Source organism: Carcharhinus amblyrhynchos, chromosome 26 (assembly GCF_965287045.1).
Source record: "Carcharhinus amblyrhynchos chromosome 26, sCarAmb.v2.hapA, whole genome shotgun sequence".
Taxonomy (NCBI): domain Eukaryota; kingdom Metazoa; phylum Chordata; class Chondrichthyes; order Carcharhiniformes; family Carcharhinidae; genus Carcharhinus; species Carcharhinus amblyrhynchos.
Genome location: NC_137349.1, coordinates 41,603,747 through 41,618,850, shown reverse-complemented (window position 1 = coordinate 41,618,850; position 15,104 = coordinate 41,603,747). Strand labels below are relative to the sequence as shown.

The following is a 15,104-nucleotide window of genomic DNA, read 5'->3' as shown; positions in this document are numbered from 1 at the left end:
TACCCCTGACATCTCTGTACGTACTCCCCAGCACCTTAAACCTGTGTCCTCTTGTAGCAACCGTTTCAGCTCTTGGAAAAAACCTCTGAGAGTCCACCCGATCTATACCTTTCACTATCTTACACACTTCTATCAGGTCACCTCTCATCCTTCGTCTCTCCAAGGAGAAAAGACCGAGCTCCCTGAACCTATCCTCATAAGGCATGCCACCCAATCCAGGCAACATCCTTGTAAATCTCCTCTGCACCTTTTCAGTAGCTTCCACATCCCTCCTGTAGTGAGGCGACCAGAACTGAGCACAGTACTCCAAGAGGGGTCTGACTAGAGACTTATAAAGCTGCAGCATTATCTCCTGACTCCTAAACTCAATTGCTCGACTAATGAAGGCCAGTACACCATACGCCTTCTTAACCATATCCTTTACCTGCGAGGCTGATTTAAGAGTGCCATGGACCCGGACCCTAAGTCCTTCCAATCCTCTACACTGCTAAGAGTCTTACCCTTGATATTATACTCCTTCATCCCATTTGACCTGCCAAAATGGACCACTACACATTTACCCGGGTTGATGTCCATCTGCCACTTCTCCGCCCAGCCTTGCATCCTATCTATGTCTTGCTGCAACTTCTGACATCCCTCCAAACTATCCACAACACCACTAACCTTTGTGTCATCAGCAAACTTACTAACCCATCCCTCCAATTCCTCATCCAGGTCATTTATGAAAATTACAAAGAGCAGGGGTCCCAGAACAGATCCCTGGAGCACTCCACTAGTGACCGACTTCCATGCAGAAAAAGACCCATCCACAACCACTCTCTGCCTTCTGCAGGCAAGCCAGTTCTGGATCCACAAGGCAACAGCCCTTTGGATCCCATGCCCTCTCACTTTCTCCAGAAGTCTTGCATGGGGGACCTTATCGAACGCCTTGCTGAAATGTTCTATGTTCTAATGCATGAGCTGAAAGTTCTTCCATATAAATATTTTCTTCAATGATCTCTATGAATTTCGTTCCCTAGCCACTGACTCCATCTCTCTCCCTGGCAACTGTCTGTGACTGAAACCATACTGTTCACAACCTTGTTGTCATATTTAACCCTGAGTTGAGCTTCTGACCACATATCCGTTTCATCACTGAAACTGCTAACTGTCATGTCCTTAATTGCCTGATTCCAGCCCCAATTCCGCTCATCTGCTTCTAGAACCATCATCCATGCTTTGTTAACCACTAAACTTTACCAAATCGACTTGATATTGTCCAGTATTGTTGTTTGAGGAATGCATAGTTTTGATGTCCGTATTTAAGGAAAGATGCATTCAGAGCAGAAATAAGAGAAAGTTCACTTGACTGATACCTAGGATATCTTATAAAAAATGATTGGACAGGCTGGATCTGTTTCTGTTGGTGTTTAGAAGATAGAGCGGTTATCTTATTGAAACATTTAAGACCCTGAGGAGACTTGGCATGCTGGATGCTGAGAGGATGTTTCATCACTTGGGAGTGACTAGAGGTAGGAGACACCGTTTAAAAGCAAAGGGGTGTTCTATTTAAGATGTGGATATGCCGGCGTTGGACTGGGGTAAACAAAGTAAAAAGTCTGACAACACCAGGTTTCAGTCCAACCGATTTATTTGATAGTAAACTCACTAGCTTTCAGGTTAGCCCCTTCGTCAGGTGAATGGAGAGTTCTGGCCTAATCTTTACACCTAACCTGCTGTTCAATTCTTAAAGTGGCCGACAACGTGAGTGGAAGGAGCACTGATCACAGGTTAAAGAGATGTGTATTGTCTCCAGACAGTACAGTAAGTGAGGTTTTGCAAACCCAGGCAAGTCACGGGGGTTACAGATAGTGCGACATGAGCCCAAGATCCCTGTTGAGACCATCCTCATGTGTGCAGAACTATTTAAGACAGATGAGAATAATTTTTGTCTGAGGGTTGTGAATTTTTGAAAAACTCTTTCCCAAAGAATAGTAAAGGCTGAATCATTGAATATTTTTCAGGCAGAGGTAGATAAGATTCTTGATTAACAAAGATGTTAAAGGCTATCTAAAGTAGGTGGAATGTGGAGTTGTGACCACAATCAGACCAACCACAGTTTTATTGAATGGCAGAGCAAGTTGAAGGGGCCGAATGGCCTACTCCTGCTCCAAGTTCATACGTAACACCTCAATTTTAAAATTCTTGTTCATATTTTCAAATCATTCCGTAGCTCAGTCCTTGCCTATCTCTGTAAGCACCTCCAGCCCAACAACCCTCCACATTATGCACTCTTCTAATTCCTGCCTCTTGAGCAGCACCAATTTTAATTACTTCACCATTAATTACTTCAGCCATGCCTTCAGCTGCCTATGTCAAAGCTTTGGAATCCCCTTCCTAAACTTCTCTGCCTCTTTAGCTTCTGTTGTCCCTTAAGACACACGTTCAAACCAAGTTTTATGTTAAAAGTGCACTATCTTGCCAGCTGAGATTACTTGTGTACAATCACTGACATTGACACACCTGTATTCAACTAATACCTACTATTATCCTCAATTTGATTCCTGAATCAAATTGAGGATAATAGTAGGTAGTAGTTGATTATTCAATATGATGATAGAAACAACATTTATTTATCTGATGTGACTGTCTCTAATATATTTGTATTTCTGTTCCCTTTAGGAAACTAATGCTCTGTCAAGAGAAGCAGATATTGTTGAAGGTGATCCATTTTGTATCCTTGTGGCTCGTTACTTTACTTCTCACTTCTCCCTCCCTCAAACCTACTTGATTGCAAGCTTACATATTTAGTGATCAGTTAGAGAATAACTGTTGTAGAGAAAAATGGAAAATTGAGAGATATGCAATACCTTTCAAATTTCATTATCGCACTACTAAACCCTTAGGGTATACCTGATTCTTTTGTGTGTTTATGTCAATTTAATGCTGAATTCTTTCTTTACCTGACAAGTAGGAATACTAATGTGCAACTGACCAAACTACTAAGTAGAGCATAAAACAAAATAATGTGGATGCTGGAAGTTTGAAATAAAAAGAGAAATGCTGGTAATACTCAGTAGATGAGAGGTCATTAATTTGTAACATTACATTTGTCTCTGTCTGCACACATGCTGCCAGATCAGCTGAATTTCCAGCATTTTCTGCTTTCATTGTTAAGTAGAATATTTGAGTTATTTAGAAATCTAAAAGTGTAGATAGATAAAACCTACATACAGACCTAGCTTGTTTTCTATCCACATGATTCAGAGTAGAGGTGAAAGAGCTGGACTGTTGAATCTAAATTAAACAATGGATAAATTTATTATCACATTGTCATTCTAAATTTGAAGATTTAAAGTTCAGTTTATAGCCAGATCCACTAGATCTTTCTCTTTTCAACTGTCTCCCTTCTGACCTTGCTCTTTTCAGTTTAGTCTTGTCAAGCAGAAAGTTGATCCTTCCAGCGGTACTCAAGTTTCAAGGACCTAAACTGTGAATTTCAGTGGCATCATAGACACACATTTTCTTGCAGTTTTTCAGTCGATTTAGAGGGATCTTGTTGTTGACTGCCTAGTGTGCCTGCATTTGCAAAATCCTATGAACTCTCCTGGCTTGAGACAATTTACATCTCTTTAGAGAGTGATTATCTTTCCATGTATGCTGTTCGTACCCATAAAGACTTGATTACCTATAAAGACTCGCATTCCAACCATTCTTCACATTCCAATCTGTAATTATCTTGCAATTGTGTCTTTGCATAACTAACCTCCATTCACCTGATGAAGGAGCAGCACTTTGAAAGCTTGTGGTTCCAAATAAACTTGTTGGATTTGAACCTGGTGTTGCAAGACTTATTGTGTTTCTTAAGCAAAAAAGCAACAAAGGTTCTATTAGCTCTGCAGCTTGTCACTTTTTAATGGTCAGTTTATTAAGTACTCATTTTTAAAACGATCAATTTACTGCCTTGACATTGATTTTTTTTTCCTCATACCTTCTTGAAATTCATGTTCAGTGTTGTGCCAAACCAGATTCAAGCAGCTGCTGCTGGCTTTCTTGCTGAAAGGGGATAAGAGGCTCAAAAGGAATCTGATTGCTTTGTGAAGGGCTGGCAAAAGGAGTTGTTTTTGCTCCGATTAAAAACTGGAAGTTTCGGGAATGCTCAGCACGTTTGGCAGCATCTGTACATAGAGAAACAGAGAGCAGTGACCCTTCATCAGAACCAGTGAAGATCGTAGATCTAAGCATTGACTACTTCGGAGGAGGATCTAAGTTCAAGAAATTAGGATATATGAACAGTTTGGCTAGAGATGAGAAATGCAAAAGGCAAGAAGTCACTTGTGGGAGTCATATCCAAGTCCCCTAACCAATTGATAGAGTGGAGCATAAAGGAAGGCAAAGAGAATCCAGGTAGGAGTTCACCGAATGTTTTTGGGATAGTTTCTTACAGCAGCATGTTTGGAGCCAACCAGAGAACAGGCTGCGCGAGACCTGATATTGTGCAACTGGATGGGAATATTTTATGATCTTAGTGAAAGCATCCCTAGGTAACAGTGCCCATAATATAGTTGAATTTTATGTTCAGTTTGAAGGAGAGAGGAATGGGTCTGAGACAATGTTCTTAAATTTAAATATGGGCAATTTTGAGGCCAAGAAAGCTGAACTGGCTAAAATGAATTGGTAAATTAGGTTAAAGGAGAGGTCAGTAGAAATACAGTGGCAAACATTTGAAGGGATGTTTCAAAATGCACAGAAAAGATATATTCCAACGTGTAAGGGAAAGGTCCAAGCAATGGACCCACCATGATGAACTAGAAAGGCTAAAGGTGGCATCAAAGTTAAAGAAAAAACATGCAATTGTGCAAAGACAGATGGCAGATCAGGCGATTGAACAGAATATAAGGAATAGCAAAAGATGAATAAAATAATAGGGAATGATAAATCAGATTGAGAGAAAGTAACCAGAAATATAAAAACTCATAATTTTTATAACTCTTTTCTTTTTAAAATATTTAACAAAGTGAGTATCAGTCCTATAGAAAGTGAGCCTGGACAATTGATAATTGAAAACAAGGTGATAGTGGATGATTTGAACAGGTATTTTGCATCAGCTTTCACTTTAGAGGATATAAGTAACATCCCAGACACAGCTATAAACCAGGAAATGGAACGGAAGGAGGAACCCTGAGGAAGGTTCACAAGGATGTTGCAGGGACTTGAGAAGCTGAGTTACAGAGAGAGATTGAATAGGTAAGGACTTTATTCCCTGGAGCGTAGAAGAATGAGGGGAGATTTGATAGAGGTGTACAAGATTTTGATGGGTATAGATAGAGTGAATGCAAGCAGGCTTTTTCCACTGAGGCTAGAGGAGAAAAAAAACCAGAGGGCATGGGTTAAGAGTGAAAGAAGAAAAGTTTAAAGGGAATATTAGGGGGGGATTCTTCACGCAGAGAGTGGTGGGAGTGTGGAATGAGCTGCTGGATAAAGTGGTAAATGCGGGGTCACTTTTAACATTTAAGAAAAGCTTGGATGGGTTCATGGATGAGAGGGGAGTGGGGGAATATGGTCCAAGTGCAGGTCAGTGGGACTAGGCAAAAAATGGTTCGGCACAGACAAGAAGGGCCTAAAGGTCTGTTTCTGAGCTGTAATTTTCTGTGGTTCTATGGTAAAACTACAGTTGCCAGAGAAGTGGGACTGAGTAAACTCTTGAAGCTGTAGGCTGACATGAGCCCATATCCTGATAAACTTCATCCTGGAGTCTTAAGAGAAGTGTCGAGTGAGATAGTTGACACATTGGTTTTAGTTTTCTAAAAATCCTGAGATTCTGGGAGGGTTCCATTAGATTGGAAGATAGTAAACATAACTCCATTTTTCAAAAAGGAAGGGAAACAGAGTGCGGGAAACTATTGGCCAGTTAGCTTGACATCTGCCATTGGGAAAATGTTAGAAACTATTTAAAAGTTATAACAGGATATTCAGATAAGCCTAAATTAATCAGGCAGAATCAGTACAGTTTTATGAGAATCAAGTCATGTTTAACCAAATTATTAGAATTCTTTGAGAAAGTAACTTCTGTTATGGGTGAAGGGGAAACAGTGGATGGACTATACTTAGATTTCCAGAAAGCAATTGGTAAAGTGCCACGTCAAAGATTACTGTGGAAAATAAAAGCTCATGTTATAGAAGACAGTATGGATAGAAGATTGGTTGCTAACAGGAAGCAAAGAGTGCCAACCCTTTTCAGTTTGGTAAGATGTGAGGTGTGCCACAGGAATGAGTTTTGGAATCTCAACTGTTTACAATTTATATAAAAAGGGATTGTAGGAATGGTTGCCAAATTTGCTGATCTAACGATAGGTAGGAAAATAAGTTGTGAAGCGGACATAAAGAGGTTACAAAAAATAAAGATTGGTAAGTGGAGCATAATGTGCAAAAATGTGAAATTGTCCATTTTAGCAGGAAGAATAAAAAATAATCACATTTAGTGAAAGATTGCAGCGCTGAGGTGCAGAGGGATCTGGCTTCCTAGTTCATTAGTTATAAAAGGCTAGTCTGCCAGTAGAATGTTATCTTTTACTACAAATGGAATTGGATACAAAAGTAGAGAGGTTGTGCTTTGGTTGTACAAGGCACTAGTGAGATTGTATTTGGAGTGGTGTGTGCAGTCACCTTATTTAAGGAAAGATGTAAATGTGTTAGCAGCAGTTCAGAGGAGGTTTACCAGACTAATACTTGGAATGGGTGAGTTGTCTTATGAGGAAAGGCTGGGACAGGGTAGGCTTGTATCAGCTGGAATTTGGGAGAGTAAGAGGCAACTTGATTGAAACATAAGATTCTGAGGAGTCCTAACAGGTTGATGTGGAGAGGATGTTTCCTCTTGTCTGGGAATGTAGAACTGCCTAAAAATAATAGGTCACCCATTTAAAATGGAGGTGATGCAAAACATTTCCTCTGAGGGCTGTGAATCTTTGGAACTCTTTCAGAAAAGGTTGTGGAAGTAGAGTTTTAAAATATTTTTAAAACAGAGGTGGATAAATTCTTAGTAAGCGAGGGGGTGATAGGTCATCAGGGAAGGAGGGATGCAGATTTGTGGTTACAATCAGATCAGAAATGATCTCATTAAATACTGGACAGGCTCGAGGGCTGAATGGCCGAATCCTGCTCCTTGTCCATGTGTTTCGCTCTGTACAGATGCTGCCTGGCCCACTGAGTATTTCGAGTATATCCTGTTTGTATTTCAGATATCCAGCAGCTGCAGCACTTTACCCTCCTGTTCGATGTTCCATGCTGAGCATTCGTAAATGTGGTTAGCTTTGATTTAAAATGAGCACATTAAAATAGTGCATTATTGCAGGTGAAATGGTTGGTGATAATTTACTGGAAGGTTTTGCAATTGTTAAATGTGGAAGTGAAGCCAGGAGTCGTGTGGTAATAGATTACATCACTGTTAATTCAAGATATTCTCATTTGTACATACAATTGTTGTTTGCAGTGCTTGTGAGATTCAAGTGTTTTGGATGTTGCTTTTTAGATATTGCATAGGGCTGGGTTCAAAGAAGCAGAACTGATTGACTGCCTGAACAACCAAGTTGTTTGTAATTGTCTGATGAAGCCATAGGTGTATCATATTGAAACCTAAATGCTCTTTGGGATTTATAAATAGGCAGAGGGCACAAAAGCCTATTTGTTTATGCTTTGCGAAACCTATATAAAAACAGTTCGCCCCATTCTGATTCTGCACCTGAAGTATGTGAGCAGAGGGAGATAAAGGTTCCAGAAATAGTAGTACCAGAATATATGATTTCTCTTCCTGGCCCTGCTCCAGTGCCACTATATGGAGACGCCAGTGATGGATTGCGGTAAGCGCAACATCACGTTAAAATCCAACAGGTTTATTTGCTAGCACAAACTTTAGGAGTGTCATTCCTTCTTTAAGTGCTAACAAATAAATCTGTTGGACTTTAACCTGGTGTTGTGAGACTGTCCTGTGCCATTAACCAGGCTTTGAGACAGGTACTTTGAGATTCAACTGCTGGAGGTGGGGCATTAAATCTAATCATATGAGACATGAGCTAATCAAGCGACCTTTTGAAATACACAAATAACAGCCTCTGATAGTGGAGAGAGCAAGTTATATGATCAGAAAATCGCTTTGTGTTTAAAACAAGACATCTCTTGCAGAGTCGATGTTCTTGAACTGAGGACAAACAGCAGACGCTGTTGAACCTTTCTCTCCACCCTTCTCGGCGGGCTTTGAACACTGCTGATTGAGACTAACCAGAAGCAAATTACTGCAAACAGAGACCTCTTAAAACTGAAGTTCTGTCCAACATCAGTGTAGTAAGAAGTCTCACACCAGGTTAAAGTCCAGCAGTTTATTTGGTAGCAAAATCCACTAGCTTTTTGGAATGCTGCTCCTTCGTCAGGTAAGTGGGAGTTCTGTTCACAAACAGGACAGATGAAGACACAAACTCAATTTACAAAATAATGGTTGGAATGCGAATCTTTACAGGTAATCAAGTCTTAAAGGTACAGACAATGTGAGTGCAGAATCAATGTCTCCAGAGGCACAGCCAAAGTAACTGCTGCAACTTTAAATAGAAACATAGGACCACCGAAGGAGGGCCTGACCAACATAGTTACCCAGCCACTGACTGTAATATTCCTTCTATTGATGGACTCTGATTTGGTTAACCTAACTTTCCTCATTCTGTAATCTGTATTTTTGTGTGGATGGGCGTGTGAAAGTTTGGGGGTATTTTACCCAGATTGATGCAAGTACAATAGAACTAACCTCTTACTTTATTAAAAGCAAGGGAACCTATCCGATTGGGGGATTGTTTATGATCACAGTGTGTAAATATGTCCCTTTAAACCTGATACAATCAGACAAGGTGTGTGGAAAGAGGGGAGCCATTCAGCCCTCCTCAACTGATCATAACACCTTGATTGTAAGAAATAGGAGCAATCATTTGGTCATTTGGGTTATTGAGCCAACTGTACAATTCTATAAGATTGTGGCTAATCTAAGTATAACATCACCTCCATGTTCCTGTCCATCTCCCATAAGCCTTGACCAGTTGTCGATCAAAAAATCTGTCTAACTCCACCTTGAATATATTCGATGACCCCTAGGGAAGAGAATTCTAAACACTAATGATGCCCAGAGAATTAATTCCTCCTCATCTCTGACTTAAATAGGGCTCCCCTTATTTTTAAACTGTGCCTCTAATTCTGGATTCCCCCTGAAGGAAAACATCCTTTCAGTAAGTACTGTGTCAAGTCCCCTCAATCATGTTTGTTGCAAGATGGGTGCAACATGGGAAAAGATTACAATGCTGTAGGGAGAATGAGCAATTCTTCTGGTTTGCTGGTGACTTTGTTTTCTGGCAGTTTTTAAAGTTCTGTCACTTTTCCGATCCCTGATTTGAGTACAGTGAAATACTGGTTTCATATTTATGTTTGCTGTAATTTAAACATGTTCTCTTCTATTCTTCCCCCCTCTGCTGCCCCACCATAGAAAAGGAGACTATAGCTAAAGATTCAAAGGAAGCTCATAGCTCAGTCCTTACAGAGACTCCCCCTGAAGACTTGCAGCTATTGGCACAATATATGATCGTCACAGACACCTATCAGGATGAGGATCATTCCTTCGTTGAGCAGCAAGTGGAGGACACATTTGCATTGGACGTGGACAATGACATGCAGCTGGATGAACCCAAGGCAGATTCTACGCAAGATGCCAAGGAAAATATGGCCATGGAAAAGGTGTTTATGACAGGAAATTCAAGTGAGATGGAAAATTGCCAGCAGGAATGTGAAATGCAGGAGGAAAGCATTGAGAGTACAAAGGAAGTACAGCATCCAGGAACTGAGCAGATCAATGGCGAAAACATGACAGCTGAAGGAACTGGCAACACAACTAAGAATGATACTTCAATTGTAGTGGACCATGACCCAAATCAGAGGTGTGCTTCTTAGTTCTTAGTTCTCAACTTAATTTCTGTTCATGTAAGGTGATATCTGAAATGGGCCAGCATAATAGTATTAATTGTGCCTTTGTTATGTTGGCTAAAAGCTCTTACTAATTTATTTTCTTTCTGTTTGAAGCTACATAATTTTTCACTTTTTCTTACTCCTCTAACCCAACAGATTACTGTTGAGTTAGTTATGTATTGGAATATTTTGCCTCCGATATGTTCACTGATGGCACCAAAATAAACCAAAATTATTTTTGTACATTGAGGATAATTAAAGACTTCATAAAACATAGATTGGTAAAATGGCAAATACAAGGCAAGCTTCCATAGGACAGATATTGATAAAATGGCAGACACGTGGCAGATGGAATTTAATGCAGCAAAACATTTTGTGAGAGAGAATGAGGAGAGGCAAAATAAACTAAATGATACAATTTTGAAGGTAGTGCAACAGAGAAAGATGGGAGAGTTTACATATCCAAGTCTTTGATGGTGATAAGACAAATTAATAAAGCTGTGTAAACAGCATGCAGGATATTAAAAGTGAAATTGCAGATGCCGAAGACCTGAAATAAAACCAGAAAATGCTGGAAAAGCTCACCACTCTGGCAGCACCTGTGGAGCATGAAACAAAGTTAACTGTTTCAGGTCCAAAATAACTCTTCTTTGGAACTCCCAAATATGGGATCCTTGACTTTATAAATAAAGACATATAGTACAAAAGCTAGAAAGTTACTCCATATCTTTGTAAGTCAATGGTAAGGCCTCATTTCAAATATAGTGTTCAATTCTGGGCATTAGATTTTAGAAGGATTTCAGTGCTTTAGAGAGAGTACAGATATGATTTACTAGAAGCGTACCATGAATGAGGGATTTCCCATTATGTGGAAGAATAGAGCAACTGAGATTGTACTTCGAGCAGAGAAGATTAAGGGAGCTAGTGCAGCACAGTGGCACAGTGTTAATATTGCTGCCTCACAGCACCAGGGACCCAAATTCATTTCCGGCCTCAAGTCACTATCTGTGTGGAGTTTGCACATTCTCCCCATGCCTGCATGGGTTTCCTCTGGGTGCTCCGGTTTCCTCCCACAGTCCAAAGATGTGCGGGTTAGGTTGCTTAGCCATGCTAAATTAACCTAGTGTCAGGAGAATTAGCAGGGTAAATATGTGGGGTGATGGGAATAGAGCCTGGGTGGCGTTGTGGTCAGTACAGAATTCATGGGCCGAATGGCTTCCTTCTGCACTATAGGGATTGTATGAGCTTTTAGAAAAGTATTCAAAATTGAGAGATTTTGATAGAATAAATAGAGAAACTTTTTACTTGCAGAAAATTCAGTATGTGGGAATGCTGGCATTGAACTGGGGTAAGCACAGTAAGAAGTCTCACAACACCAGGTTAAAGCACAGGTCAAAGAGGTGTGTATTGTCTCCAGCCAGGATAGTTAGTGAGATTTTGCAAGCCCAGGCAAGTCATGGGATTACAGATAGAACATAGAACATTACAGCGCAGTACAGGCCCTTCGGCCCTCGATGTTGCGCTGACCAGTGGAACCAATCTAATGACCCTCTAACCTAAACTATTCCAATGTTATCCATATGCCTATCCACTGACCATTTGAACGCCCTTAAAGTTAGCAAGTCCACAACTGCTGCAGGCAGGGCATACCACGCCCTTACTCCCTCTGAGTAAAGAACCTACCTCTGACATCTGTCCTATAATTACCACCCCTTAATTTAAAGCTATGTCCCCTCGTGTTAACCATCACCATCCGAGGAAAAAGGCTCTCACTATCCATCCTATCTAACCCTCATCATCTTGTATGCCTCAATTAGGTCACCTGTCAACCTTCTTCTTTCTACTAAAACAACCTCAAGTCCCTCAGCCTTTCCTCATAAGACCTTCCCACCATACCAGACAACATCCTGGTAAACCTCCTCTGCACCCTTTCCAATGCCTTGACATCCTTCTTATAATGTGGCGACCAGAACTGTACGCAATACTCCAAGTGCGGCCGCACCAGAGTTTTGTACAGTTGCAACTTGACCTCACGGCTCCAAAATTCAATCCCTCTACCAATAAAAGCTAACACACCGTACGCCTTCTTAACAACCTTATCAACCTGGGTGCCAACTTTCAGGAATCTATGCACATCTACACCGAGATCTCTCTACTCGTACCAAGATCCCAGTTGATGCCATCCTCGTGTGTGCGGAACTTGGCTATCAGTTTCTGCTCAGCGACTCTGCGTTGTCGTGAAGGCTGCCTTGGAGCATGCTGACCCGAAGATCAGAAGCTGAATGCCTGCAACTGCTGAAATGTTCCCCGACTGGAAGGAACACCCCTGCCTGGTGATTGTCGAGCAGTGTTCATTCATCCGTTGTCATAGCATCTACATGGTCTCCCCAAAGTACCATTCCTTGGGACATCCTTTCCTGCAGCATATCAGGTAGACAAAGTTGGCTGAGACAATACCCACCTCTTTAACTTGTGTTTGGCCCTCTCTCCACACACATTGTCTGTACTTTTAAGACTTGACTCCTGTAAAGACTCGCATTCCAACCAGGACGTTCACTCGGCTGATACTGGAGATGAGGGGGTTGGACTATGAAGAGAGGCTGAATAGACTGGGTTTGTACTCATTGGAGTTTAGAAGGATGAGGGGGGATCTTATAGAGACGTATAAGATAATGAAGGGGATGGATAGGGTAGAGGTAGAGAGACTCTTCCCACTCAGAAAGGACAGCAGGACTAGAGGGCACAGCCTCAAGATGGGGGGGGGGGGGGGCAGTTTAGAACGGAGTTGAGGAGGAACTTCTTCACTCAAAGGGTGGTGAATCTCTGGAATTCTCTGCCCGTTGATGTGGTGGAGGCTACCTCACTAAATATTTTTAAGACGCGCGTAGATAGGTTTCTGATAGACGGGGGAATTAAGGGTTATGGGGAGAAAGCAGGAAAGTGGAACTGATCCACTTCAGATCAGCCATGATCTTATTGAATGGCGGGGCAGGCTCGAAGGGCTAGATGGCCTACTCCTGCTCCTATTTCTTATGTTCTTAGTATGTTTTTATGTTTATCTTGTAAATTGAGTTTGAGCCTGTATATGCTCTATTTGTGAACACAACTCCTCATCACCTGAAGAAGGAGCCTGAGACTCCAAAAGCTTGTGCTACCAAATAAACCTGTTGGACCTTAACCTGGTGTTGTGAGACTGCTAATGACAATATAGTAACCAGAGAGCACAGATTTAATTAAATTGGCCAAAAACCTAGATTTGAGTTATTGTGTGGAGTGAACTTCCTGAGAAAGCGTTGTGGAAACAGATTCAATCATAATGCTCAGAAAGGGTTTGGATGAATATTTGAAAAGGAAAGATGTGACAGGCTACTGGGTTAAACTTCAGGGGATGGAATTATTTGAATAGGATTTATAAAGAGCTTGCCAGGCACGGTGGACCGAATGGCCTCCTCCTGTGGTAAACAATTCTATGATTCTGTTTGCAGCAGAGGTAGGAGATGTCATTGAGACATCTAAATGTACTTAACTGACAGTGATATATAACTGATTGTGACTTTGTACTTTGGTAGGTGAGGAAGAATTTGCTTTAAAAGCTGGATAGATGCTTAAGTGTGATATTTCTGGAAGCTGTTTGTTAGACTCTAATTTCTCTAATTCAATTTTGTAATTTCAGCTCAATTGAGGATGGCAAAAATACTAATAGTGAAGCAAATCCAGTTAAAGGTATGCTATAGATTTCAAACAGTACAAAAATAATCTGAAGTTTGAAGCAAATATTTATGTAAATATATATCAATAAAATTCAGAACACCGTAAACGTTAAAACTGAACTTACTGCAGTCCTCGAACTGCGCTAGTTTAATTGTGAAGGTGTTATAGCAGAAACACATTCTGAAAGATCGGGGACAGTAACGTGCATTTACAGGTGTTGAGGGATACTAGCAGCTAAAGCGTAGGAGAAGTAGGTTTTTTTTAAATTATGTTTTGAAGTTCATTAGTTAACATTTTGCTGATATGTGCAAAAGTTGTATTTTTAAGTTATTTGTTTCTTGTTTGCAAAAGTTCTATATTTAAGTTGTTAGGTGTGTATAGTATATATGTAAGCTGGTGTTTCTTCCTGTTAGTATACTTAGGATTGTAACCTGTCAGTTTCTTTGATCATGGGCATTGATCTTGGTTGATTGCAGGAGACCATAGAGCTTAGCACATTTGTTCTGATCTTCACGAGACTGGAGCTCTTTTCAAATGGATTAAAAAGTTTGGAAAAGAACAGCTTATTAATTAAATTGTGTGTCCTGTTGGCTTGTATAAATTGACCCTATCTGCAAAGCAGTCAGCAGTCACTGACCGTACTGAGTGAATCAAGGGACAGCACAAAACTGGAATCCAGCAGTGGAAGTGTTTTACAAAAAGTGGGTGAAAAGTTATTTCACCTACTTATTTTGTGTTTTTCTGAAAATCTGCAAATATTTGATCATCTTCTTTCATGATGCTTATCTGTGAGATGTTATTGATACTAAGTGAAGCCTGATGGGTGAGGCCTGGGATTATTCAGTATTAATTGGTTTAAATAGAAATTTGATATCTACTAATAGCATTTTGGCAAGGTGGTTGGGAGGGAGAAAATAGAGAGGAGTTTAACCTTAAGTGAAGTCTGGTTACCAATTGGAGAAATTTTGTTCCTTCCAGACTTTGAGTTTTAAACGATATTGGTATTCCTACCAAAAAACTATAATGTGTCTTGTCATATATGAGGTACCTGGGCTGCTCAAATGTATTTTAACTCTTTTTTTTATTGCATCATTATTGAAGTATAATGTTCTGGAGAGCTGCTTGAAGTGTAAAAACTAGGTTACATCTGAACAGGTGTACTTTTTTGCGAAGATATGGGATGAAAGTTTGCACCTGTTGACTTGTCTCTACTGAGTTCTGAATTTGACTTGGGTTTTTGCTGCCTTCCACATTGTGCACGGTGCTCCTATGAGGGTTATATTGATTCTTCTCATACTTGGTTCTTCATTAGCCGTGGTCTCATTGAATGGCAGAGTAGGCCTGAGGGGCTGAATGGCCCCTCTTCTTTCTTATGTTCTTGATTAGTCTGCAAGATACTGACCTCCTAATGCTAGGAGTTA

The 15,104-nt window shown here is 40.5% G+C and overlaps 1 protein-coding gene across 1 annotated transcript in view; it reads left to right on the top strand.

The window, feature by feature from the left end:
• LOC145358688 (uncharacterized) overlaps nucleotides 1-15,104 on the top strand; it is an 87,443-nt gene that overhangs the window by 12,863 nt on the left and 59,476 nt on the right. Inside the window, exons 4-6 of the mRNA XM_080212911.1 lie at nucleotides 2,662-2,701; nucleotides 9,497-9,944; nucleotides 13,646-13,695. Coding sequence (XP_080069037.1) covers nucleotides 2,662-2,701; nucleotides 9,497-9,944; nucleotides 13,646-13,695 — 538 coding nt within the window. The remainder of the gene's footprint in view (nucleotides 1-2,661; nucleotides 2,702-9,496; nucleotides 9,945-13,645; nucleotides 13,696-15,104) is intronic.